Consider the following 27,980-nt stretch of genomic DNA (forward strand, 5'->3'; position numbering starts at 1 on the left):
GCAGGGAGGCGGGATCAGAGAGGCGGGTCAGGGGAGAGCCAAACACAAAATGGAGGAATGAAAGTAAAAACAAACAGCGAAGGCACAGTGCAATGCTCGCCAGCAAGCTATCAAAAGCACCTAAAGCCTGCACGAAGAGTTACACAAACACAGAATTCTAGGCGATGAATGAATACACAGCGCTAATAAATAAGCACAATTGGATTTCCTAAAGGCACCTAAAACCTGCACGAAGTGTTACACAAACACAGAAGTTTAGGCGATGAATGAATGAATACACAGCGCTAATAAATAAGCACAATTGGATTTCCTAGGTGCTACACGATAATGATCTTCAAAGCGCAACAGTATCCAAGGCGCTGCAGTGAAAATGTAAATGAGCAAGAGCTTCAAAGCGCGACTATGCACAGAGCGAGGCAGATAAAACTTAAAGTTTTCAGAGCGCTACAAGAGTGAGATCTTCACAGCGCGATTATGCTGCCTGAGGCTGCGATACCAGGTGCAGTCGGGAGGTCGAGGATGAAAGAGGTTTCAGCTGCGGTCAGTATGGGCTGCAGAAGGATCGAGCAGGGAGCGTGGGGGAGCAACCGTTCCGGACGGAATCCAGGCGGTCAATGGATTCACTCTGTTCTAAACTCGTGCAAGTTGCAGCTACTGCTTTCAGACATCCGGTTAATCCAGCAGCCACTGGATCCAAAGTGGCAGAAAAATATGCCACCGGACGTCTAGTCAAACCATGCTCCTGGGTTAAGACTGACAGTGCACAATTGTCTCGTGTGTCACAGAACAAAGCAAATTCCTTAGAATAGTCCCTAAAGCAGGGGCTGTACACAGACAATCTCGTAATTTAGTGAATGCTGTTAAGCTTTCATTATCCCATTCCACTGGGTCCTTTGCTCCTTTCTTTGTCATATTTATCAAAGGCTTTGCCAGGACTGCGAAACCCACAATCCATTGCCTGCAGTAACCTACAACCCCAAGGAACATTCTGATCTCTTTCTGAGTACGGGGTAACTGCATCTTTTGAATTATTCTGACTCTCTCTGAAGTGACTTTTCTGATGCCTTTTTCTATCTGGTACCCCAGATATTTCACTGACTTTGAACAGAACTGCAATTTTTCAGGGGCCACTTTATGTCCCTTTTCACCTAGGTGATTCAGCAAGGCAATGGTGTCAATCACACAATCTCTATGACTTTTAGACGCCGCCAAGAGGTCGTCGATATATTGCACCAAAACAGACTTTCCAGGTAAGACTAAAGATTCAAGGCACTTTTTCAGAATCTGATTAAAGATAGAGGGGCTTTCTGTGTACCCCTGGGGGACACGATTCCAAACATACACGTGACTGTCGAAAGCAAATGAGAAAAGAAATTTGCTGTCTGGATGCAATGGGATTGAAAAGAATGCGTGACATAGGTCTATCACAGTAAACCATTCGGCATCCCAGGGAATCTGATACAGGATCACTGTTGGGTTCGGGACAATAGGACAGCAAGGAACAACAATCTTGTTTACCTTTCTCAGGTCCTGCACTACTCTGTACTTGCCACTAGGTTTCTTGATTCCAATTATGGGTGAGTTACACAGACTACTCATTACTTCTTGTATGATGTTTGCTTCTAGCAATTTTTGTATTTCTATGGCAACTCCTGCTCTCACTTCTGCACTCATTTTGTATGGCTTGGTATTGGGGTAAACTGCTTTTTCTTTCATGGCTATTTGTATGGGGTCTACATTTGCCATTAATACTACATCCTTTCCAGTAAAGTCCCATACTTCTGGTTTCACTGTCTGTTGGAGTTCTTCGGGTAAGTCTTGTATATTCATTCGTTTCATTTCTGAGTCAGGTCTTATTAACATTAATTTATAGATGCCATCATCGTCTGGGGTCTGAATTTCAACGCCCTTTGGTGTGCAAAAGATGGTGCAATTCATTTTGCACAACAAATCGCGTCCCAGTAAGTTTACTGGACTGGTATCACAAACGACAAATCTGTGCATTTCTTTAAAATTCCCTATTGTGATCTCCATGGGCTCGGTAACGGGGGTACTAATCAGTTGATTAGATACACCCACTACTTGGATTGCTTCTCCCGAGAGGGGTAGGTTTGGAACGTCCGCTGTTCTTACAGTAGAACGGGTAGCACCAGTGTCCAATAGAAAGGTGACATCATTTCCATCAACCTTTCCTTCAATATATGGCCCTGACTGGTCTACCGGCAAGGAGGCGCCAAGTACGCACTCCTCGTCCTCCCCTCTCAGGCCCCGTCAGTACTGGTCATCACAGAGAAAAGTATCATTTAACAGAAACTGCGAAGTTGCTGCATTTCTATTCTCATTTCCTCCCCAGATTTCTATGTCGTCACCCTGTGGTGATTTTCCTTTATAATTTTGTCTTGGCGCTCGGGGCAATTGACTTGCTTTTACCTGTTGCTGGGTCTTTCTTGGTTTTTCGTTCTGCGTCTGTGGAATTAAATCAGGGGTTTGGGTATTATCATGCTGTAAATATGGACACTCGTCTCTCCAGTGCTCGATTTCTCCGCACTGGTGACAAGGAAATTTCTTTTTAGCTTCTTCTCTGCTCATTTTTACTTTGGGCTTCCCACCACCCCCAGAGCCTTGATTTTGGGTATTCTTATTCATTTTACTCAATTGCTTTTCCTGCTGTTCTGCTAACTTTACTTGTGCCCACATGACTTTCTCCTTCAAAGCCTTTCGCTTTTCTGCCATCTCATCCTCACAGTACTTTGCGTACCGTAGGACCTCATCCATTTTCTTAGACTGCCAACAAATTTTATTATCTTTGATCCACTGGCAAATTTCAGGTCTTAAACCATTTACAAACCTGTAAATGAAGTGGGTCATGTCCTTCATCTCGATGTTATCTATACCACTGTAGGTTTTGAACACCTGTAACAGTCTTTCATAGAAGGAGTGTACAGTCTCATCCCTTTCTTGCGTGGTTCTATCTATCTTGGTCCAATCAGTTTCCTTCGCAGACACCTTTCCTTTCAGGTGTAATATTACCTGGTCATATTTTTTCATCACCTCATTAGAGGGTGCTCCTGTGTTAGGGTCCCTCGGGTATTCCTCACTAGGCCAACCTATGGCAATCTTACATTCGGTCCATAAATCCACAGGAACCACTATATCGAAGAACCCATCCAGGTCCTTCCATAAGCATTTTTGTACCTTCACAAATCTTTCCACCTGCCTGTACCAATCCACAGGTTTCTCTCGTAATTTTGGGAAATCATTTGTAAAGGACAAAATATCCTGTCTGGGCCACGGAACATGTACATATTTTCCACCTGGCACTTCGCGCATGGGGTATAACTGTTCTGGCTTATCAGCTTCCTTTAGAACGAATTCGGGAGTCGCCTGTTTGGATCTAGCCTCATCTTTCTTTTTGGCCCATCTGGTTTTCCATCTTTCTACGTGTCCCCATTTCTGCAACACAGTCAATAATTCTTTGACCTGTGCCTTTTTTCCTGACACATTCAGGCTTTCCAAATCTTTGTCTGAGAAATCTGCTCTGTACGGTTTCTGCAAAGGTTTTGATTTCGAGATATCTATTCCCATACTAGCTGCAGTGTCAGTTAGTTTTTCATGGAGTACTCTTGCATTTCGGGTAAGACTCTTGCAGATGAACAGCAGCTCTTCTTCCGAGTATGTATTTAGTCTGTCCAATCCTACATTTCCTGCCATTAGTTCTTCTATTTCTACTCTCAGTTTGTAGAGATCTAAAGGTTTCGACTGAGGAACTTGTTTTTCTAATTCTCGACTCCATCTCTCAATTTCTTCAGGAGTCACTAACGTGACACTCTTGGTACCCGAAGTTGATTCCATTTGAATCTCCCTCGTGTTGAAAGGATTATGTCTTTTCTGCATCCTTTTCCCTGCACTGCTAATGGGCAAATCCATTAACGAAACCTCAGACTCGCATTCGCTTGTTTGGTCATCTACGATTAAGGGCTCTGGTCTCGGCTGTGCTATAACTGGGGTGATAACTGGAGTCTTTGGACTTCCCTGTCTATCCCCATACAGCGGAACCACTGGTCCAATAGTTACTGGGATTGTTAAGGCCTCAGGACTTGTATTTAACTGGAAGATTTTCTGAATTATCTCTGCTCTCTGCTTAGCTAGAGCCTCTCGTTCCCTGTCTTCCAATATCCTTTCGACTGAATTGTCATGCAATACCTGTGGGGTCAAAGTAGGGGCATAACTTGGGGCAGTGGGATGTGTCTCACTGGGTCCTTCACCATAATTAGGTTTTGGAAATAAACTTCCTGGGTTTAGATCTCTCAGTTCTTCCTCATAAGGAGGTCTTGAACCAAACTCTCTTTCACCTGAATATCTCGATTCTCCGCTAAATGATGGGTTTAGACAGGTGTCTCTTACACCTATGGGTCCTAGGCTTTCAGTATAAGGAGGCATTTGACAACTGCCTCTTGTGCTTGCGGATCTACTCCCTCCTTGACACAGAGGTCGTTGAGTAGTATTCCCTCACTGGAGGGTCGGGGTCCGTCATTATAAGGAGGCGGACTTCTTATAAACATGTCATCCAACACCTCATCATCCGACTCACCAATGGGCACCCAATGTTTGCATTTTTCTGTTTTCTTTCCCCCCTCAGGAGGACCCCCTACTGGCATCATTGGAAACAGTCCTTCTACTATCATATTCTGTCTCCACTGTTTAATCTTTTTATCACGGGTCTCTTGTTTCAGTTTTGGATAAAATTTAGTTAACCCTTTATCCATTCGGGGCTTGTCTCTCTCAAAAGCCTCAATTTCCCATTCCTCTAGTGCTTCATACTGGGTTAATCTAGGTCTGGGATGTAAATCATTCATTCGGGTTCTCAAATTAAATAGAATCCTGCCATTAAAGGTACCTTCTAACGGGAAAGCCAATATTCCGTCATACTTTGTGTACTCCGCCCAGTTTTCCAACCATACACATGAGTGGTACCCTTTATCAAACATCATGAACGATGCGGGAGTATTAGGTGGCGGAATGACAACACCTTCTCTGGTTCTAATTGGTTTGTCTTTTTTGAAATAATTCTTTACCTTGTTCACAAGGGATAATTTTCTCTTATTTCCGTACATAATGCTAGTGTTATGACCTTTCCACTGATCGTTTTCAAACCCTAAATGTCTTGGATCCGGTCTAGTATGTGGTCTGTACGTATGCCACATATAATTTCCTTCAAGCGACTTCTGTTTACAAAATCACTCCCAATCTAAATGCGTCTTTTAGTTTCGTGCAACCAATCAAGTGCACAGATTCAAATAGTCTCGACCAATGGGTGCGCGGCCTTTTCGCGAGACAGTTCTCACGCTTCGGCACTCACCCCTCCTTTACGATTTCAGCTCCGCTACACACCCGCTGTCTCTACCAATCCCAGCGCGGCACAGAGTGACGTCAGAGCAGCTCCGCAACTGACTCCCTCCTTCACAAGGTAACGGAAACTTAATTTCTCTCTAAAGTGCTTGTGCTTGGTTATTTAACAACGAATACACATTTGCCACTGTACTCAAGTGTCTAGACAGTAAAGATTTGTTTCACTGCAAGTAAACTACTTCCATTTACTTTTCACACACTACGGATAGATCTCTTCTGCCTACCCTTCACTCAAGCATTAGGGAACCTGTTACTTCCTCAGACGCATCCACTTTCTGGGATATATGCTAAGTCTAAAGTTTCACCCGCGAACCCCTTTGCTATCACCCAAGCTCCGACGAACCTGCTACTCCTTCCGATGTGACCCTTAGTAGGTTGTATCACAATAGAAGTTTTGCCAGCGATCTCGTTGCTAACATTATTTCAAACATGCATTCAGAAAACCCAAGTTAGCGCTTCCAGTTCTGCCTAACCTGCACCAACTTTCCTAGAGCCAGTGACCTCAAAGCAAGTGGATTCTCTTCACCACTCGCTATTCAATTCCCCGGGGATTCCCAACAACATAAAACACTTTACTAACGAGTGGGTTAATACATATATCAGTATAATAATAGAAAAAACAATTTAAAACATTTCATAGTTTCAAAGCAAACATTTCACGTGATTGATCAGGTCACTAAAAATGGTTTACTTTCGTAGCAGCAATAACATTTCCTAGCAGCATCCAACTTATCTAGCTTAACTAGTCCTACCTAACTTTAACTAGTCCCTAACCATCACCTCTGCTACCAGAAAATTACTGATAGAGATCGCGGGTCACCCGACCAATAATTTCACCAGACACGTACTAGGCCCATGTATTTCTTTCCAATCAAACCCATATACATTAATCGGGTGACCTTAACACTCTCTACTACCAGTAACCCTGGGTTCCTTCCTATGCAATTTCTGATGTACCCAACTTACCAATCCACTGTTACGGGTACCTAATGACCACAATGGATCAGGGAGCTAGCTGTAAAAGAAAGGCAGGCAAAAATACAAATACCAACTTATATTCTTTTGTTATTCATAAAAATGACCACGGACAACTGAGAAGTTAAAAAGTTTATCTTAATATTCAGTGTCTAAGAGTAATACATTCCACTATAAGGAGGCAGTCTATAATCAGATTAGCAAAGAATACATAACCATACAAGAAACATATAAGGGCAACCATTTATGGGTCTAGGATGAGGAGAGAACTAGAAACATACTAAGCAGATAAATTGAAACTTAATAATAGACATCTATAAATTGGCAAGCTTATGCACGTACTAAATTTACTCTATTGGGACGTACTTCACGAAAATGAGTAAAAATGGGGAAAATCCTATACATCTATAGGAAGGGTAGAAAGTGGAACACGCTATAACTCTAATAACAATACTTCAATCAGTTTGTTAGGGAGAAATTATAAACCACATCGAAAATTCATAAACAAATATAGAGAGAGAATATGCTCTAAAGGTAGGGAAACATAGGAACACGGGAACACGCTATAAAAATAAATGCATTGATTCTTCATATAGTAGATTGCGGAAAGCATGGAAATTAACATATGCAAAGAAATGTCTTTATTTAAGCAAAGACAGAAAAATAGAAGGCGCAGTATAGAGTTTTCGCATTATATAATTACCTAGAATGGTGTGAAAACCAACCCTGGCCACGGGTCAGTTTAAGGACAGGATAAACCCCAAGGAAGGACAGTCATCAATGGGACAGCAGATGCAGAATGGACACCCCAGGACAGGACAGGAAAACCAGATTAGGATCAGGACAGGACCACCAGGACACGACCAGCACTCGCAGTTCGGAAGCAACGCCTGCGCTCCACCCTCTCTGCAGCTATCAGTCAGAACCCCGATTGGGTTAACGAACTTCCCAGCAAAGTGCTCCGCCAGCACTTAAGGTTTAGTAAAACCTTCAGAGTCTATGGTCAAATTCGGACAGAGTGCTCCGCAGCACCCCTGTATCAGTCACCTATTGAGTGCGATGGGTCAGTGACAGGTCAGCTATTCAGACAAGTCGGACAATTTCTCTAGCTGAACCTAGGCTAGATATACTGTTTTCGGGTCAGTGTACCACCCCCCAAATGTTGCAAAGTGTCAGAATCCCCAATTTCGATTGGTCCTAAAGTAGGATAGGTTAACACACCAATCAGAACAAACTTTCTACAAGCCTAGATTTACATACTCAGGGACCGCCTAGTGAATTTGGGGTTCTCATGAGACAAATCTTTGGAATACAATGGAATATTAACAAATGTTTCAACTAGGGTACAGACAACTCCGTCCTGCTGGGTCGCAGGTCATTTTCTCAGGAGCATCTTGACTGTCTGCCAGCTGGCTGAGTTCCACTGCTCAAGGCTGACTTCTCCCTGGCTGCGCGACATGCGCAGAAGGGACCTTCAAGATGGTTCTCGTCTCATTTAGACCCCCCAATTATCGCAGTACATGAAAAGTAAGCGAAAACAAATTAAAACATAGAAATAAATGATTTTACTACATCTCATGAGTAGCTACTTTATATCTCTTACTATAAAAATATACTATGCGATTATTAATTAGTGCAATAAACAATAATACAAGAGCATCTGCGCAAGCTTCACCACGTTTAATACACAAGCAGCCATCTTGAGGCTATTACGCATGCGCACATTTTCCCACCAAACTGCAACCACGTCACGTCACGTGTGTGTGACTAACGCATGCGCAGAAGCAAATTCCAAAGCGGCGGCCATTTTATGGACAAGAGTTAATCGTTTTAGTAAAAACACATAAGCAAGCGTCTCTAAGATACACGCACATCCAAAATAAAAGAAATTAGTAAGACGTACAGTTTTGTATTACAGGATTATAAATGATTCGAGGTTCTTGACTTAAGCAAGTCGCGTAATATGCGAAATCTTGCTCTATCAATTTCTCTCCGCCTACCTTCCCCTCATGTTCACTTCGATTGGGCTTTGTTGGAGTGTTAGGTCCGTCATGTCCGCCCAATCACAATCCAGTTTTTGTCGCCCGCCATACCTTTGGAAAGGAATTTCTGAAATCATGTTGACATTGGCATCGTGAAATGCAAATGTCAGCCTTTACATCTTGTATGCAGCTTGGCTGGCGGTCTCAAAAGAGTTTTGGGAAGTAGTATGGTTTTATCCTGCTTGGTTATAAGACCTGGGAAAAGCGTCTTTAGGAATTCTCGAACATTCAAAGGTTGGTCAATCAATTGAATGAATGTTTTATTTAATACGTAAAAAATACTTTTTGATGTATTTGTTTTTTTAATTGGAGGTTATAAATTTGTATTTAATTTGATTTAAACACTTTTACTTCTAGCCACAGGATGTAGGTATGTTATGGGTAATGGTTTGTAAAGTAATTAAATACCTAGATTTTCGTTGTTTAGGAGGTCGTTATAAAATAAGTAGTGGTTAAGCATAGTTCGTTGTTTAACTTTCGTGGTTTAGGAAGTCATGGCGCAGGCAGTAGTTGTTTAGTCACACAATAGTTTCTAGGAGAGTCCAATGCGAGCAATGTTCCAGTAGTCCAACTTTGAGAGAATCAAGCATCTCTTAAATTTCCTTTCCACATGTAGTAAGGAAAGCACTTTCTTTAACATATTAATTTGTAAGGGGCATACCTTATCCCCTGCAGGTGGTGTTTATCTGTTTCCTGAAGGAGAGGTCCAAACCAAATATGATTTACTAGTTTTTGCATTGTTAGCTGGTGTTATGTCATTACCTGGATATTAGGCCTTCTGAATTGCAGTGTTTTATTTGTTTGTTCCACTATAGACTAACCCTATCAATTCGTGCTAAGGCAGTTGTCTTTCATCTGTTGGAAGGCAAAATTGAGAAAATCTCATGTATTTTCTCATTTTGTTATGAATCCCAGTTGGTGCAATTAGCGCATATTTGGAACTGAACTTTGTAATAGTTGATTACTAGGACACAGGATTGATCCCTCGTCGATAAGAGTCCTTTTGGTTGTTTGAAGTGCTGGCTCTCTTTCTGGTCTGAATCCTGACTGACTATATATGCAAATGATGTGACTCTATAACAGGTATCAAGTACCAAAACCTTTGTGATAGGCTTGCACAGTATGGATATGTTATAGGTTGATTGGTTAGGATAGTCTAAATAGAAGTGAATAAAGGTGTTTGTTAACTGCCTGATTTGTAATCAGATTAAGAATCACACTGACAAAACCAGTCATATGGATAACTTGGATTAATTGTTTTGAATGGTAGTGTCAATTCATGTGAAACCTTTCTCTCTTATTATCCCTTGGCTGACATTCTGTATACCTATCTACATTGTTTTATTCTTCCCAAGTTCAAGGCCCCATTTCTTTTTTTGATTTTGGCCATCTCCTTGTGTTGCGAGACCATCTCCCTTTTCTTTGACTCCCTTTGAGACCTCAACATTCAATTTGAGTTACTTTATCATGTCTTCTACCAGTACAAAGAGAGCCCCATCACTTTCTTTTTTTATTTGTACACCTCTCTCCTCTAGTCCACCTTTTCAAAATGGTCTTCTATCTCTTATTACTGTGACTCCCATTTTTTCCTCTCTCCCCTCCACCTTTTCTACCACCTCCACATTTCTTTTTAACTATTATTCTTCTCTTTCAACATCTCCTCTTTGGCTGTTCACCCATATCTTTTTGTTCACCCTTATCTCTGTTGTGATCCTGGTTTCCTTGTTCCTCCTCGGTCCATTCTGTTCAGACTTGCTACTAATGGAGAGAAAAGGGTCTACCATGACTAAGTATAGTTTTTGATTTCCTGTTTCTAAGTATTTCAATTTTTTCTTTGAAATCACACATCTAATTACTGTTTTAGGGGCTTTCTTTTAACTTTAAGTCTTTTTGTTTAGATCTGTTTTTAACCTCCAGACCTGGGGCTTAACTATCTGGTGTGTAGCAGTTTTTCAATTTGGTTCTTCCAGTTGAAATTTTTCTATGTTGGAGTTTTCTCCTTTTGGGCTCTTCAAGCAGGTATTCCTCCTTTAGGGCATTAATTAACTGAACTTATTATGCCGAAGATATGAAATGTTACCAGATAACAAGCAGCAAAATCAGTTCTAGAAATAGGTAAACGTTTTTAGCATATGAATCTCAAATATATTGTCCTGTTTGCATAGTTTACCCACATGCTTTGTAAAGTTTGTAAATCTAGAACAGATATCTACATACAAAACCAGTTTTGTTTGCAATACTTCTATCTTGTGGAAAGAGTGTGTAAAATCTATACTTCACCCACATATATTAAGTTGCAAAACTGTTGTTGTAGTAAATTGTCCCTTTCTTGCTATTAAGTCATGTGAACCGATCTTGCTTTTGATGATGGCCTTCTCGTTCTTCGATCACTTAGTTTGTTCCTACCACCTTCCCTTTCTATGACATCTATCCCTTTTTGTCTTTCTAAAGCCGTGTCTCTGTCTTTGTTCTAGAGTTGTGGTACAAAATGAAAGGCGAGAGGAGTGGACATCTTTATTGGTCACCATTAAAAAGCTCTTCATTCAGTACCCAGTATTGGTGCGTTTGAAAGGGGCAGGTAAGAAGAACAAGGATTACTAAGTGATGTTGGGTAATTGTAGGACATGGTACCCATTTTTTGTACTTTGTGGAAGAGTTCCAAACACTCTTTATTGTGTTTGATAGATGAGCAAGACTCTGGGCCTGATATAGACTTTGGTGGATGCAAGACATTTGCTAAAAATAAAGTAGATCTCTTCTTCGCCCTATTTATACTACACAGATATCAATACCCCCGAAATAGGGTGGGTGGGATATCTATTGCTTTTTGGTGGATGTGCCAACTCTGCCAAACTTTAAATCAGCCCTTTGCCTTGAATGGTTAAACCTCATTAATCTGTGCTCCAATCATAAATAAAGGTCCTTTCATTCTCTAAGTGAAGTTTATGAGTTTTGAACTGATATTTAAAGCACAGCCCACCACTGCAAGAAGGAAGGCGTATCATTTTGAATAGTATTTGAAACCTTAATTCCAGTTTGGGAAGCTACTCGATGTGATCTTTTGTTCCATTCAAATCTTCTAAAGAAATTCCGATGATCGTTTGAAGGTTTTTAATACATTTGTATGGGGTTTGGTTGGGATGTAAACACTGTTGGATTTGTATTTGGTTGTGTTGAGACATCAACTTCTCTGGCCAGCCAGGATGATGTGTACAGGGTTATAGATTGTTGAGCTGACCAATCAGTGTCATTGTGTCTAGATTCCCTAGGCATTTGATATAGTGAACTGTTAGGGAGAGGGTTTTCCTTATGGTGCTCTGTTATGCCTGAATTCTTTATTTATCTGTCTGGTGTTCCACTCCTTGTTGTTTGAGATCTCATGCCTGGGTTGGATGCAACTGTTTTCCTCAAAATGTCCTTGAATATTTATACTAATATGTTTTTAGATGTAAGGGATATTTTTAATGATTGTGTGAGATGTTAGACAGTTTAATGAGAGACCAGCAGCCTTATTTCTGGTCAGTCAAGAGACTATCTATGCGAAAGGCACACCTCTGCCTGAAGGGTAAGAAGTCTATATTTGTTTTCTGGAACTCCATCCACAGGGCCACTGGTCAGCATTTACCCTTATCATGCAGCAGGCAGAAAACATTACGTATAACAATCACAGTTATGGAGATATTTTACTTGATTCTGAAGGAGTTGATGTTCTTTTTTCCGTTTGCTCCAGAGGGTTTCCCTCCAGGCCATAACTCCACTTCTGCACAAGGAAATTATCTGGAAGCCATCAACATCTCCTTTAATGGTAAGTTGTTGAGTCCTGAGACTGATGGATGGAGATGACACATCTTTGTGGATCGGCAGTTGTGGCAATGAGAGATCTGATTAATGAGCAGGGAGATAAGCAAACACTAACTTTTCTGTTGATATTCAGCCTTGAATATAGGCACATTAGTAGGGGGAATAAAGCAACATCCTTGTGATCGTGGGGTGGTTTCAGCAGGGAGATCTGAATTAGATAGATATGCTTTTAAGAACAGAGCTACCACCAGACACCAGCCCTTAATTGTTTACTGTCTTGGTGAATTGGGATGCAATGTTTCTGTTGCCTCAGGGGAGACGAGAAGAGTAACCGGCTAGCACTAAAAAATTTGTAGATAAATAGCGTACAAAAAAAAATACCAGAGGTACATTCTGATGTAGAAAGGACACATGTAGCTGAAGATACTCCACCCTACAGCTAATGTTGTGGTTTGTAGCACAAGGGCATCATGTAGCACAACTTTCCTCACTGTTTAGAGACTGGGCAGGAATGCTGTCACGCTACTGCTTTAAAAGTTGTCATGCAGAAGACATTCCAGTTCACTGCTGGTTTGAAATCACATTTTAGAGAACACTTGTGATCACCAATTAGAGCCAGAAATTCATGTTGCACAGATCTTGATATGATATTTGTGTTTTTGCAAGCCTGAAGGAGCAGAAGTGGAGGTTGACAGCTGGGAGGATGAAATTATCCTTTTTGAAAGAATGATTAATACATTTTGTTATTACTGTGTGTAAGGAAATGCCTTTTTTGTCTGGTCACCCCCAAGTTTTCTGACTCCAAAACATGTACGTTACACTGGCTATACCCAATTGGCATAGACAAAATTAACCCATGATACCCAAGACATGTAAGTTGGAGAGCCACTCTTTAGATTGCAGCACTGGTTGTGCCACCCTGGCTGTGACACAGGTAAAATGAGTCTCCCAGTCAACCACTGCAGACTGGAAGGGCAGTCTCAAACTCTTAGCCCAACTTTGCCATTTCTTTTTTTAAACTTGTTTTTACTAGGCACTGCATCCAGGTTATCAATAACAATTGTCTTGCATGTACATTTACATCTTCAACATTTGTTTCATTATACTTAGTCAATGACATGCATAGCTTTTTCTTTTTACCCCCGATCTTGCTACCTGCGAGCCGAGATACTTATGTTTTAAAGCAACAGTGCATTTTTAAATTCACTCTAAATCGTGAACAAAAAACAATAAATCAATAATAATAATCAACACAGGTAATCTAGAACTTTGTCATTTAAAGAAATGGAAAAGTCAAAAACCCCTTCACAATATCTGTAGGTCACACCTATTGGAGGCCTACTGAGCCGTAAGGCAGGGTGCAGCATATTTCTTGAGCTGAACATGTATTTTTCTTATTCTGGCAGTAAAAATGTGTTGTTTTTGATGTGGAAGGACCTGCTTGCCCTATTGGCGAGGACAGGGTTATATGTTGATCCATTGGAGGTGCTAATTTCTTAACTGTGCCACCAAAGTTGATACTCCAAGGTCTCAAACAACTCCATTACATTAAGCCACACTTGACTCTCAAGTTGAAATAATGTAACAAGTTCCATGTGCAACTTTTACAAATTTGCTTCTTTGTTTCCTTCAATCTCCTGTGCTCTTAACCATTAGTCGAGATTGAACCTGAGCCAACTTTCTCCCCTTCTGGGGAGACGTGCTAACGACTCCCAGAAAAGGATACACTGAAGAGACGTGTTACCTTCCTCCTGTAGGAAGCCAAACGGATGTTGGCCAAAAGGCAATCTTCAAAGCTGAAGCCGCCTTTGAAGCACAAACGGGGAACACTTGGGAGAGATGCAGCCCCATTGTTTAGGCAGACAGCCTGGCACCTGAGACGGAGAAGGGAAACCTGTTGTCAAACTGTTTTTCAAGGGCAGGTAGCACATTTGGTAGCCACATCTCTGGATTGGGCTAGGGAGCTCTGGATGCCGAGAGAGGGATTCTGCCATCTAGGGAGTGGGCAGAATGGTGCATCCTAGGATCGCCAGATGCCACACTTCGCTGGAGCTGGTCATCAGGAAGGTGGGAACCTAGTAGCCCATTGGTTACTATCCGCTTCTACCTCTGAGCATAAATTGGGCAACTAGAACTCGACTGGACTGGAAGAAGAACCAAAGGAGGACTGCCCTGCAGTGGCGTGGACCTGGCAAAGAAAGGCTGCACTGGCGTGGACTGCACCTGCTGAACCCGGTGGTTGGCAAAGAATAGGGACTAGGCCTGCTGTGTTCTTCTCGAGGGGAAGTCATCTCCCGAGCCCAGCAAAAGCGAAGAGACTTCTAGTGTTGGTTTGCTGACCTCTTGTTCACAGCACAGGGCCACAACAGCTGAGAAGCCTGCTGGGGCCATTTGGTAGCCCTGACTCTTCAGACCACAGCCAACCATCACCTTGCAGCATTACAAACCAGGACCCAGTGCTTAAAGTTGCCCCCAAGTTCGCTGAATCTGGGAAAGTCATCGAAGTGCAGCCTGGTCACCCAGAAAATGAGGCCAAGGAAGAATTTGTCTGTGATCATGATACCGGGCACCTGGTAGCCCAGTGGTGACTGTACTTCTCCCAGAACCGCGACCCCCTTGAGGGACATAGTCACCTCTGACCCGGACCTCCTCACTCCCATTGTGGGCTGAGGAGTAGCCTCAGGAAGACCCCCATCGACTTCATCGCATCCATAGCATCCTTGAGCGTTTTCAGCATCCTTCATACTTTTCATCAGGACCACTTCCATAAGAAACCACTGCAATGGATAAAAGTGCCTGGAACTGTCTGAAGAATGCCTCACCTGCTGAGGTGACTGTTTCCCATGCCCTTGCTGGTCCCTACTGACTGGCTCCCTATTGGAGCTAGTCACTTAAAGTGATCCTAAGTGACCGCATTACAACTTTTTGGTTAAAACGTTTCTAAGTGTCAAATTCGGTGGATTTCCCAGTGCTTGTTTATGGATAAGTAAAATGCTTTGATTTATTATGCCTTATAAATTCTAAATCTCCAGAACCCTCCATTGGATCTTTTTGTTGTGGTGTCTAAAAATACAGTCTGTTTTTATAAATTGATGCCGGATTTCTTGAGTGTCTTGTGGATTTCTTCCTCAATAGTTTTTGTGCTATTTAAATGCTTTACACTAGTTCCTATGTATGCGCCTCGCTGCTCAGAGCCACATCTCTCCACAGTTGAACTGAAGGTTTGACAAATAAAAGCTACTCATCCTAAAGAAGTTGGTAAGTGTATTATTACACGGTGAGATCGCACAACCACACCATATACTAAACCCCATTTCCTCACACTGTGGCAGAAGAAAGCTGGGCCACAAATGTATGTAGGGAAAAATAACTAAATATATAACCATGAGAGGTGTGTGCCTAAACATAGCACTGTCGTGGTGTGTGTAATGCCGATCAGTTCGTTTCCTTCACTCTCTGTTCCTGCATGTTGTCTTCCCTGGTCTTCTGATTCCTTCTTTTTTCATTCCATGGTAGTCTTCGACAAACACTACATAAACCGTAACTTCGACCGGACGGGGCAGATGTCTGTTGTAATCACACCCGGGGTGGGTGTCTTTGAGGTGGATCGATTGCTCATGATTCTCACCAAACAGCGCATGATTGACAATGGTAAGTCCAAAACGTCTACCTTGGGAAGAATCTATTCATTAGAAGAGAGCTAGAATGAGCTTGATTCTGCTAATGTATCCGTCGTTCACTACTATAGAGTAGGAGTGCTTAACTTTGTATATGTACCAGTTTACTATTTTAGATAAGTGGATGGTTGTCACTGTAAAAAGATATCTCTTTACTACTGAAATAAACACAATGTGTGTACTCTGTATCTGTTCACTACAGTTGAAGAGTGTGTGAGCCTAAATCTGCTAGGGATAATTTTTTCATCTATAGGGGAGTGGATGGAAGGTACTTTTCTAAGGCGTTTATACAGTGGTAAAGCTGGTTGGGAGTACTTACATCTGCTAATCTATTATAGATGAGTGGGTATTTAACGGACCATAGTCCTTTAGTCTCTATTTTAACTGGTGAAAAGATTAAGGAGCACACTCCAAGGATTGCTAGGTTGTCGACAAAGTTACTTCAGTACAATTTTGACATCGTCTATTTACCTGGAATGAAGAATGTCAGGGCAGATTACTTTTCACGTTTTCCTATTACTGACAATGGTTCTGATTTTGAGAAGGAAGATGATCAGGAGGATTGTTTTGTTGCTGCTTTGGATCTTGAGGGAATGTGTGCTGTTAATGAAGTTGAGTGGAAAAGGGAGTTGTTAAAAGATGAAGTACTTGTTCAAGTCATCAATTATTTGAAATCTGGTTGGCCCAAGGAAAAGAATGTATCTGGACAGTTTCAGACCTTTGTTAAAATTGCTGATGAGCTCACAGTTGAGGATGGTATTCTTCTGCGGTGTGGAAGACTTATACCTCCTGAGAGTTTGAGGAAACGTCTAATTGATGGTGCACATGAAGGACATTTAGGGAAAACTTTCACGAAACGTAGGTTGAGGGATGTGTTTTGGTGGCCGCAAATGGATGTTTGTGTTGATACTTTGGTTGATAATTGTGTTATTTGCAAGTCCTCTGATAAAAGTCACAAGGTAAGGACACCCCCTTTGGAGCCTATTCAATTCCCGGACAGAGCGTGGGAGAGGATTGGCATTGATTTGGTTGGTCCATTCAATCTTTTACCTTCTTCTTCACGTTTTGCTATTGTTGCCATTGATTATTACTCCAAATGGCCGGAGATTCGTTTTTATCAGTGAACCTTCCTCAGCTAATGTGATTCTCTTTTTAAAAGATATTTTCCTGAGGGAAGGTTTTCCTTCGTTTGTTATGACGGACAATGGTGTACAGTTCGTTAGTTCAGAATTTGAGTGGTTTTTAAGACAAGGTGGTGTTACTCACAAGAAGAGTTCTTTCTATCACCCCCAGGCTAATGGCCTTGTTGAAAGGATGAATCGAGTGCTCAATAATTGTGTGCAGTGGGCTATTGCTAGCAAGTGTGTAGTTAAGAATGCTGTGCGTTCCATGTTATGGTTTTATCGCACCACTGCGCATTCGTCGACTGGAGTGTCTCCTTTTGAACTTCTAAGAGGGAGGAAACCTTCTACGAAAATTTGTCCTGGTTGGATGTCAAAGTGGGTGAAAATGAATGTTATGGATGGTATTGATGGATTTGTGAGGGACAAAGTTACTGGAGCACAAGCAAAGCAAAAAGTTTATTTTGATGAAACAAAAAGGGCTGTTTCTCAGAACATTTGTGCTGGTGATGTTGTTCGCATCAAGAGTCCAGTTCATGTCACCAAGGGAAGAAGCAAATTCTCCGAACCTTTAGTTGTTGATAAGGTTTGCGGTAATGCTGTGCGGGTAAACAACAAGAATTGGTGGAACATTTGTAAAGTTGTTAAAGTTAAAAATGAGGATGTTGACTCTAATAACTATTTGTCTAGTTCTTGTTCTGATGCCAATAATGGAAATGGTAGATGTAACGATGTAAGTTTTGTGCCAGAGCTTCGCAGGAGTTTGAGAGTTTGTAAAATTCCTGCCAGGTTCAGGTAACTCTCTAGTACCCTGTTTTCTGTAGTTTTTTCCTTGCAGTGTTCTTGTTCTTTCTTTTGCTACTTTTCTTTTACATATTCTTCCTTGCTCTTTTCCTTCTTCATTTCTTTTCTTTTCTCTATCTTCTTTTGGCTTAACTTTCTATTGTTTTGTAAGGAATGGGGATAATGTAGTATTCTGTGTATTGTGCCTTTCAGGCACTTGTAGAAAGAACCTTGTTTTATGGATATTCTATGCTCTGTTTTAGAATGTGGGCTTTATGGCAGTTGAGTGCTGCTTCTGCCTGATGTCGCTGTTATTCTCTTGAGCAGAATAAAACTCACATTTAAACATCAAGTCTGCATACTTCTATGACCACTTACTACACTCTGCCAAGGTGTGTCTGTTTACTATTTCCATCAAGGCACTTGCTTGAGCTCTGCAAATATATCTTTGTACCACTGTGTCTGAAGGCATGGGCTTGACTCTGCTGGGTTTTCTGTCTACACCAGAGGTGCTCAGTGTCAGTCCAGGATGGCCAGAACCATAGCAGATTTTCATAATAACTACAGACTACATTGATGTTTCCCCATTTTGTAAATGAAATGTTTAAAATGTATCCCATGTGGATATCTTAAAAATCAAGCATTGCTTTGATCTTCTTGGACCAAAGTTGAGAACCCTTCCTGTAGAAGATACAAAATGGCGAAGTTGAGTGAAATTTGAGAGCTTTTATTTAACATCTGCACTGCTCCATAGCAGGAAATGTTTTGCACTCATCAATGATGTAACACATGCAAAGGAATCATCTATTCACAAGGGAATGGCATAAACTTTGCTGGAATGTAAACATTTAGCAAGGTACATAGTGTACACAGAGAAATGGAAGTACCTTAGCATTTGCTATTCGTAAAGGGATGGGTTTTACTCTGTGTAACATTTAGAAAGTACAGAACCATATAATGGTGCTTTATTGGCTCGATTAAGCATATGAGTATTGGCAAATAACTGGGATTATGTCTTGGTTGGGGTGAGCTTCAGGTATGCGTTGGACATCCAGATCTGTTTAATGAGAAAGGAGTATTTGTGACGTTGGATGCCTGAAGCAAAGGAGATTTTTAGGTAGAGTTTTGTGTCGTTGGCATATCAGTGAATCTTGGTTCTGTTCTCTGTGAGTAGAGCACCAAGTAACTCCATGCAGATGTTGAAGATGGCTTTAAACAGTATGGAGCTCTGGGGACTCCACAAGTGATGGGGATCTTGTGTGACGTGGAGGTACCCATGTGAAAAAGTGTAGTCATTTGGAAAGGGAGAAAGAGAACCAGTGAAGGACATTGCTGGTGAATCCCATTTGAGACTCCGGGAGCGGCTGGGATGGGATGGTGAATTAACTGAGTCAAAGGCACTGAGAGGTCCAGCAGTGTCAAGAGATGGGGTCATCTTCAATGTGTAAGGTTGCTTTCTCAGTACTGTAGCATGATTTGAAGCCAGACTGGTACTCGTGCAGGAAATGGTTAGCATTGATCTAGTCTTGGAGTTGAACATGAACTGCTTTTTCCTTCATTTTGCCGATGAATGCTAGATGAGAGATGTGCTAGTTATTGACTAGGTGATCAGAGTATGGTGTAGGTTTCCTTAGGAGATGATGTATCTGGCCTGACTTGAGGGCTTCTGGGAAAATGCCTTGAATGAGGAAGTCATTGACAATGGTAAACAGGAGTATCCCCAGAGAGAGCTTTGATGAAGGACGATAAGAAGACATCCTATTCATAAGATTCATCTATTGTGTTGTCTATCTTAATTTTATGTTGACTCATGATCTTACTCATAGTCTTGATGCCTAGGAATGAAACCAGAAGAAATCAATGATCCGAATAGTCATTACTCAGTGGCTGCATTTTGACAAATGTGACATGACTAATGCATCTGATGCCCAACAATGTGGTCATATGTTTCTTCATACTAAGATCTCTCACATGTGGTTTGTTCTGCCTTATTGGTTGTTGACTTCCATGCCCCTCACCTGTCTAACTCTTGAATCCATATGTTAGCCGTTGATTGAAATCAGCAGATTCTAACTGTTTCTTTACTGCAATGCTTAGCTTTTGATCTTCTCATCTTACAATTAACCTTTTAATTCAAGTTTGTTTAAGTTACATTTCTCAAATAATTCATGCTGGGGGCCTCAGAAAATTGTGATATTCTAATATGAGAGAAACTGTTGGGAAAATGCAAGCTAGTTCGGTTAATTGAAGTCAGCCTGGCACGGTGATGTGATGCTGCTTCATCATACACACCCTGACTTCCTGTCTTCTTACCAACAGGGATCGGCGTAGATTTGGTGTGTATGGGTGAACAGCCTCTCCATGCTGTCCCTCTTTTCAAGGTAATGTCCATCTGTGCCCCTTCTCCACCATCCTCTTCAGTGCTTTGTGCTCACTTTGCCTTCTGTTTCTGCCTTAAGTGAGCTTTTGCTCTGTTTTCCTACTCAACCCTTTGTGGCCTTCTACTGTATTATCTTGATGCTTCTACTTTAACATCTGCACCCTATTCTTTTAAGCATTCCCCTATCTCCTGTGTGCTATTCCCCTGCCTGTTGGTCCTCTCTGCTTTGCCGTATGCCCACTTCCTCCTGTGCCTTTGTACCCACCCACTTCTCTATCTTGCTGTCTGAGCAATCTAGTTGTACTATCTGTTTTCCTTCTGTGCCCTTTGTTCACTCCTGCTGTTCCCCAATTGCAGTTCTCTCCTGCTCAGACTTCCTGCCCTCTACTTTCGTATACTGTCACCACAACTCATTTAATCCCTTTTCTACTAGAGTGTTAGTTCTTTGTGGCTTAGCCTCATGATATCTCACTGTTGTGCTTTCCCTTTGTACCATTTGTTCTCCCTACTGTACTCTCACAATGTTTACATGCTCTGTGCTGTGCCCTACTTTACCATCTGTGCGTTTCCACTGCTCTCTTTTCGTTCAATACCGACTCTATGTCCTCTAACATGCTTTCCTTGCTCACCTATTCTCATTTTGTGCCTCCATCCAGTTGTCTCTCTGTGCTGGTTTCCCCTTTGCTTTTACAAAAAGGCAAATGTGCTGTTCTCCCAATTTGTTCTTCCTCTGTCCCTCTTGCCCAATTTGTGTGCAATTTTATAACTTCCTGTAGTGTGTGTTGTGCCCTCTCCATCTTTGATTGTGCTTCCTTCTCTGATGCTTGATCTTTTGCCTCTCGATCCTCTGTGCCCTCCACGGCACCTCTGTGCCCATCCACCATTTCCTATATGCAACCTTTTACTCACCAGTTACCCACTCCTCTTTACCCAGTCTCTGTTTCTTCTCTGTTGATTACCTTTAATTTCGTCCTTCAATCTGTGCGATTTCCCTGTGTCCTCCATGACCTCCTGCTCTGTCCTTGATGCTGCGTCCAAGCTCTGCTTCTGCTGTTGTCTTTGTAGCTCCGTCTTCTTTTCTTTCTTACCTACCATTGGTCTCGCTCCTCCTGTACCTAATTTATGGTATTGCTCTGATTTCTGCTGCTTATTGTCCTGTCCTTCCTTGCTTCCATGCACAATTTCACTAATCATGTGCCTCCATGTTTAAGGTAACAATCTCTCTTCTGGAATGTTAACACCACATTACTGGACTCTGAGCCCTCATTTCACAATGTTTCTAAACTTCCATCCCATTGACCTCGGTGTCGAGCTATTCTCTACCTCTCAGCCTGCAGTCCCACTGCCATTTTCACCCTCATCTTTGTGTATAAAAGATGTTTAAGCCAGGCATGTCTGATGATCAGGAAGGTGCAGGCATGTTGAGAAGTGAGTGGAGATGAACGGCATGGCATATCTGGAATGATCCTGGCTCATTTTGGTGACTTGACAGTTTTTTTCGCCTGGAAGTGGTAGCTGGGTGGTAATCATTCATTTTCCTCATTTGTTTAATATTACTTTTTAATTCTCTTTACAGCTACACAACCGTAGTGGCCCCGGTGATTCTCGCCTGGGAGATGACTACAACATCCCACACTGGATCAACCACAGGTGGGGAGAAAGGACACGAGAAGAGAAGAGGGCTTGTTGCACTCTGTACCCTATTTGTGTAAAGGAAGGGTGGTAGGCATATGTTTAAGTGAGTGGAGTGGTGGAGGAAGAGAGTGGTGGTGTGAAAAGAGCATGGCATTGCTCAAGCTGTCTACACCTGGCGTTGGAGGTGGAAAAAAGCAACAAACACCAGGACATATTGTTTGGGGGTCAAGGACAACAGGTGTTTATGTTTATTTTGTCCTTTCGGACAAGTATGTCCAACCCCCTGCAGCACAAACTCGTTGGCTAATCAGTTTACAGTAACATATTATGGATCTGGGAAGGAAATTGTCTGCTGCTAAGATAATATTTGTGTCCCTATGTTAATGCTATTCAAACTTGTATTCATGGTTCATTAATACAAAGCCTTTATTAGCGTGAGGAACTGTAAGCTTGGGCTGCAATACTGGCAGTCGTTTCAGTATAAACATTTGCAAATATCAACAGAAGCTTGAAAAGCAAGATTGATGATTCTTTGCTTTCAAAATAAAATATTCACAAACGTAAATAGGACAAAAACATTTTGCTAAATTACTGAAAGAATTATGGTACCATTTCTTTGAAGCTTCAGGTAGTAAAATGTGTTGATACATGCTAATATTTCCACAAAAATATTCATAATGGAAAATCAGTGTAATCATTTTCTACAAGATTATGGGAAACATGAAAATAAACAGGCATTGGCAAAACCAAATGGCCTGGCATTAGTGGTCAGCCTTTTGGTTTTCTCAATGCTTGTCTTGTTTTGACATGGGTTTTGTAAAACTTTGTTGTTGTAGGAGTTTTTCGGGCCCTGGCCATTGTAACTCGCATTGTCAAAATACATAAATGTTTTTGGTCTCAAAAAGCACACACTGCGATAGCAGTTCTTGGCATTGAGCAAAACTTTGTGCTGATATGCTTCTTGTGAAAGAGCAGAATGCAGTCACAGTAAAGCCAGCTGACAGAGTAAGAGATACAGTTTCAATAAAAACAAAAGATCTTGGTTAGCACCAGACCTAATTTGATGCTCAATTTTTATTGAAAATCACAAAGGTGCTTCCATGGTTTATGCCCATGCATTAGTGAAGATTTCCGGCTTTCATTAATTCACACAGATTTACGGAAGTAGGTCTGGAAATCATACTCTTAGAAAATATTTATGAACTTCATTTTAGCACGCGCAAGTATTCATGTTTAAATTTGCTGATGCAAAAATCTGTTGAGCGTTTACATGTTCACTTTCCCTCCAACCACTTTTTTTTCCAAACCTGGAAGAAGTTTTACTTCTGACCTTGTCAAGGAGTACATTTCCAACCTTTCTCAGTATGGGAGAAAATTATAGAAGAGCTGGTAAAACCCCCTAAAACATGCAAGTTAATAGGTTTGCACAGACTCAAAAGGGCATGCCAACCCTGGAACTATTGCTTCCCCCTATCACCAATTCCAGGATGCAGATCTGCAGAAAGCTGGCAAAATTAGGGAATTGCTACTATTCAGACCTTACTATACTATGAGCCATGGCATAATCAGAGAGGCTATTATCAGTGCTCTTTTATAATGAGATTGCTGCTATAATTTGTTGCCGCACTACATGGCACCAAAGGGACAAGTGGATTTTGTTACAGGACAAGTAGATTTAAGAAGCAATCTGTCCTATGAACAAATAGATATTTTTTTAATTCCACACTGTATACCAACAGTGAGCGCAGGAGTGTATTGAAGAAAATATGTACTCCATGTAAAAATGTGGTATGGTAGGTGATATGCAGAAAAGCTTGTGGTTAGTGTCCCAAACACAGGGCAAACGTCACAGGAGTGAAGTACATCTGTTTCCATGGAAGAAGCGGTGTAAGTGTTCTTAGCCAATCGTATGTTTTTGCTTCATCTTTGCGGTGCAAACCCCAATTTATTCTTTCTCTCTCTTTCTTGTGACAACCTATCATTACTCTCCTCCACTAACCTTCTCTGCCTCCCCTTCCTTCTTTTCCTGTTCTTCCCTATGCCCCCACACGGTACACTCCTTGTCATCTTTACTTCCCTGTTTCAGCCTTCTCCTGCTTTTCTTCCCTTTTTCTCTTTGTGTCCTCCTCTCCCCTGTTATCCCTTTACTATTCGCCTGCCACTCCTTTTTATCCCCTGTCCTATACACTTCCCTTTGCAAACTTTGGCCCCCTCTCTCTCTCTTTCACATTGCTACCTTCTAACTTATTTTCTTCTCCTTTCCTGTGACATTCTATCATTGGTTCCTTTATTTTTTCCTGTTGTAATGCTGCCTCTTTCTCCTTCTCCCCACTGCCAACATTGTGCCCTCTTCATTCTCTTTGATTCCCTGTTGCACTGCTGTCTCCTTCTCTTTTTTGCTACATGATGCCTCCTCCCATCCTCCTCTACTTTTTTCTTTCTTGTCACTTCCATCCGCACTTTCTCCTCCCCTTTTCCTTTCCTTCTGCCACCCTTTCTCCTTCCTTTCTTCCTTTCTTTCTTTCTTTCTTTCTTATTCTTCATTTTCTCTATTCTTCTCCTTCTCCCTGTGACATCTTTCCTTCTGTTTCTTTATCTTTCCCAGTTGCACCTCTTCCTTTTCCTTCGGTCATTATTCCAATGCCATCACTGCTTGCCTTCCTGCTCCACTTGATTTGATGGTGTCCTACTCTTCTCTCCTTCAGCCTACCTACTTTGCCTGTATGTGCATTTCCTACTCTATCCTAGAAATGTTAACCTTTCAATTTGTTGTATCTCAATAATTACATTTTGGATTTTTTGTTTGCAGTTTCTACACTTCAAAGAGCCAGTTCTTGTGCAGCTTCACACCTCGGATCAAACTTGCAGGACGGAAGGTGCTTTCACTGCTTTGATATGTGTTGTACAGAGAAAGAGCAGGGCTCTGTGCACACCAAATGCAATACACATGAACTCAACCTTAATGAAACCAATGCAATTGCAAATATTGTAAATCATTTTAGAGATGAGATTACATATCACATCACCCTTCCCACTTTAATAGAGATGACTGTGAAGGTAGTATCATTAATTTGTTTTATTATATTTTGTTGTTTATTTACATTTTGCTTGTAGGTGCTTTTATTTAATAATATGAAAATGATGAGGTAATATGCATTGCATTTGGTGTGCGAATTATGGCTCGCATGGCTGTTGTGCAAGATTTGACTTTGCTCCTAATCATAGCTTGCAAATTTCAGTGGTTTTCAGTGATGTTTCGCTTTTAATTCCTAATCATAACTGCACTTTACCTATGGACTCTTTAGGTGCATTTCTCGTTTTATTTAAACATACGTTGAGGTGTTATAACCAACGCTAACAATAAACACAGCTTTGTTTTTTTGTGATATCTTTTCAAAACTTTTTGTTTTACACCAAATAGAACATCCAATAGTTAAGTTATGTTTTGTTAAGCCTCAGTATAGCTCACTTATCACTCGTGAGGGCATCCAGGCACTTTGCAGGTGGCTCTGCTGCAGACTCCCAAGGTGAGATATAACATAACAACATAACAAAAGGTAGGTGCCTATAGGGAAGTGTAAATTTTCTGTTCCTAACCCCACATCTACCTACCTTGAAGATATATGTACCATGCAGATCCATATATTTTGAGTTGGGTATAGAAAATATAGACTTGCCTGTCTGTATATTTTTCAATATTTTGATCTCAATGTTATGTCCCACCAATATGTGGGTTTGATATTCAGGGTGCACACACTCCAGGCCCTGCGGCCCGCTCTCTGTGGATGGCCAACCAACGCTTCACATGGCCTTTGGCCATATTCAATGGTGGTTGCATGTGGGTTCTAGCCTAAGGCCAGACTTATATCTAACTCTCCAAAGGCTGGCACAGTCCAGGCCCTGCTTCCATCACTCAATGGGCAGCCAAACCTGAGGTCCATGGCCCCGTTCTGGTGGAGCTGCCCTCACAGCCTGACCTCCTGGCTGCAGGGCTTCCTTCTGCCCGCCTCTGTGCCAAAATCTCCGTAGGTGGACAAAACACAGGGGCATGGCCTTTGGCCATGGCAGTTGGGGGTTGCCTGAAGGGGACTGGGCCCCGGCAATGCATTGCACCTGGCCTCCGGCCAAGCACTGCACCCAACAATTGGCTGATGGGTAGCAGCCCTAGAACCATGCGCAGCTTGGAAGTTGCTGTAGTGCCTGGCCTCTGGCCAGCCTTTGCGATCTACTATCCGTAGACAGCCAACACCCACAACCCATTACCTTTGGTTGTGTGCAGAGGGGTCAACTAAGCCAGCACTGCCCAGCCTGCACGTATGTTGAGCAAGTGTTTAGCTGCAGGCCCTGCACCCAGCTCCTTGGAACCGGCCAGCATTGCAGCACCCAAACTTTGACCGTGGGCAGCTGGGGTTTGCCACTGGTCATGGCATCCGGCCATCCCCAGCACCCAACTCTACAGTCAGCCGACTCTAGCCGAGCACAGCCTTTGGCCATTTTCAGTGGGAGCTAATCACAAGTTCTGGAATACAGCGAACCCCTGCTCCATCAGCCTCACCTATGCGACCAACCATTCATGTGGCCTTTGGCCAAACAACCCTATTAGCGCTCTAAATACTTTAGATTTGTGGATTTGATGTTGGATTAATAAATTATGAGGCCCTCAAGGGTCTGCAGGACCAAGGGGGAAGTACGGGTCCTCTGAATCCTCTGTAGGATCAGCACTCCTGCAATAAAGATATATATATTTTTTAAGTTTTTGGTTTGACTACCGTCGCGGAGTGGCTTGTGGGGGGAGGGGGCGGGGTCAGGGTAAGTTAAATTTTCCCCCTTTTGCCCATTTTCTTTTAAATTTTCTATATATAATGTGCTCAGGGCATCATGTTGGGTAATTACGGCTGCAATAGAAATGTTTCTGTGATGGCCAGACAATCAGAATGGCGCAGATGCACACATTTGGAGATGGATTCACAAATGTGCACCACACAAGAGGAGAAACCGCTCCCGAGGCTAATGGGGTGCCTTTATTTTTAAACTAGAGTCGAGAACCAATGGAGGATCTGCAAAGTAACTTCCTGATGCATTGATACATGTAAAATCTTCATGCCCAACTCAAGCACCTTTTTAAAGGATAATTTCTCAAATTACTGAATATATTTACACCAAACCAACAAAAGTAAAATTCTTAAGTAAAGTTATAGCTTTGTGCCGAATCTGGTGTAATTCTGTTCGGTTTCATTTTTTTCTTTTGAAGAGCAAAGAATCCTATGGATTTACATGGGATATGGTACTTCTGGAACCCAACTCCCCCACCACTCAGACCCTGACACCCCAATTAGATTTCCGCCTTTTTCTTGGCCACTGCGTGACTGATCTGCATGACACTTGCCATGATGAAACCAAAGTGAATGTACTTTTTTGTGGAAAGTTCCATGCAGATTGCTCAAACAGAGCTAACGTTATTAGGAAATCAAAAAATGCCTTTCTTATGGAAACATACCTCACTATGCCACCAGTGTTTTAAAAATCTATGTGTGTGTGTGTTCTCGCTTTATGATAACCTTAAAAAAAATCATAAGGTGGTGATACAGGGGTCACCCCATGCAAACAAATATTCATGTATACAAGACTAAATATATAAAAATACACAAAAACACAAAAAGAAGGGTAATAAAAATAGAATATAGGTGTATGTACAACAAATTACATAAATACATAACATTTTGTTCTTACTTATGTACTCACACATACATAAACATATTTATACTTTACCTTTGAAGTCACCCTCTCTCTGCCCCAATGTCATACCCTGAGTACAGGCCTGCCTCATGTACTTGGGTCGTGTGGGTTGCTGACTGGTTATCAGACTGATATTGTAGACCCTATTGTTCTCGGTTACTGGCCAAATATTGAAAAATCTCTAGAGGTGTTCTGGTGGGTCTTTTCCCCGCCAGTATGCGACTAAAACCACATCTAAGTTTATAGACATGACCTTACTACTGCCTAAAAGGCACATCACAATCAACTGGAAGAGCCTGACCACACCAGTGATTTAGACTTGGGGTAGGGTAGTACTTTCTTGATTATCTCCCAAGACCGTACACCTACACAGGGAGGACTGGTCGTGTTTTTCATGTTTGTGTTTTTGTGCTCAAGTTTG

General features: G+C 41.8%; 1 protein-coding gene across 14 annotated transcripts in view; it reads left to right on the top strand.

Annotated features, from left to right (window-relative positions):
- The window catches only part of DEPDC5 (DEP domain containing 5, GATOR1 subcomplex subunit), a 578,923-nt gene that overhangs the window by 175,067 nt on the left and 375,876 nt on the right, over positions 1-27,980 (top strand). For all 14 annotated transcript variants that reach the window (XM_078667736.1, XM_078667740.1, XM_078667744.1 and 11 more), the window contains 6 exons: positions 10,901-11,004; positions 12,157-12,231; positions 15,744-15,878; positions 20,128-20,189; positions 21,765-21,838; positions 24,633-24,699. In XM_078667736.1, the coding sequence (XP_078523862.1) occupies positions 10,901-11,004; positions 12,157-12,231; positions 15,744-15,878; positions 20,128-20,189; positions 21,765-21,838; positions 24,633-24,699 (517 nt within the window). The remainder of the gene's footprint in view (positions 1-10,900; positions 11,005-12,156; positions 12,232-15,743; positions 15,879-20,127; positions 20,190-21,764; positions 21,839-24,632; positions 24,700-27,980) is intronic.

The sequence above is a fragment of the Lissotriton helveticus genome, chromosome 11 (genome assembly GCF_964261635.1).
Source record: "Lissotriton helveticus chromosome 11, aLisHel1.1, whole genome shotgun sequence".
Classification (NCBI taxonomy): domain Eukaryota; kingdom Metazoa; phylum Chordata; class Amphibia; order Caudata; family Salamandridae; genus Lissotriton; species Lissotriton helveticus.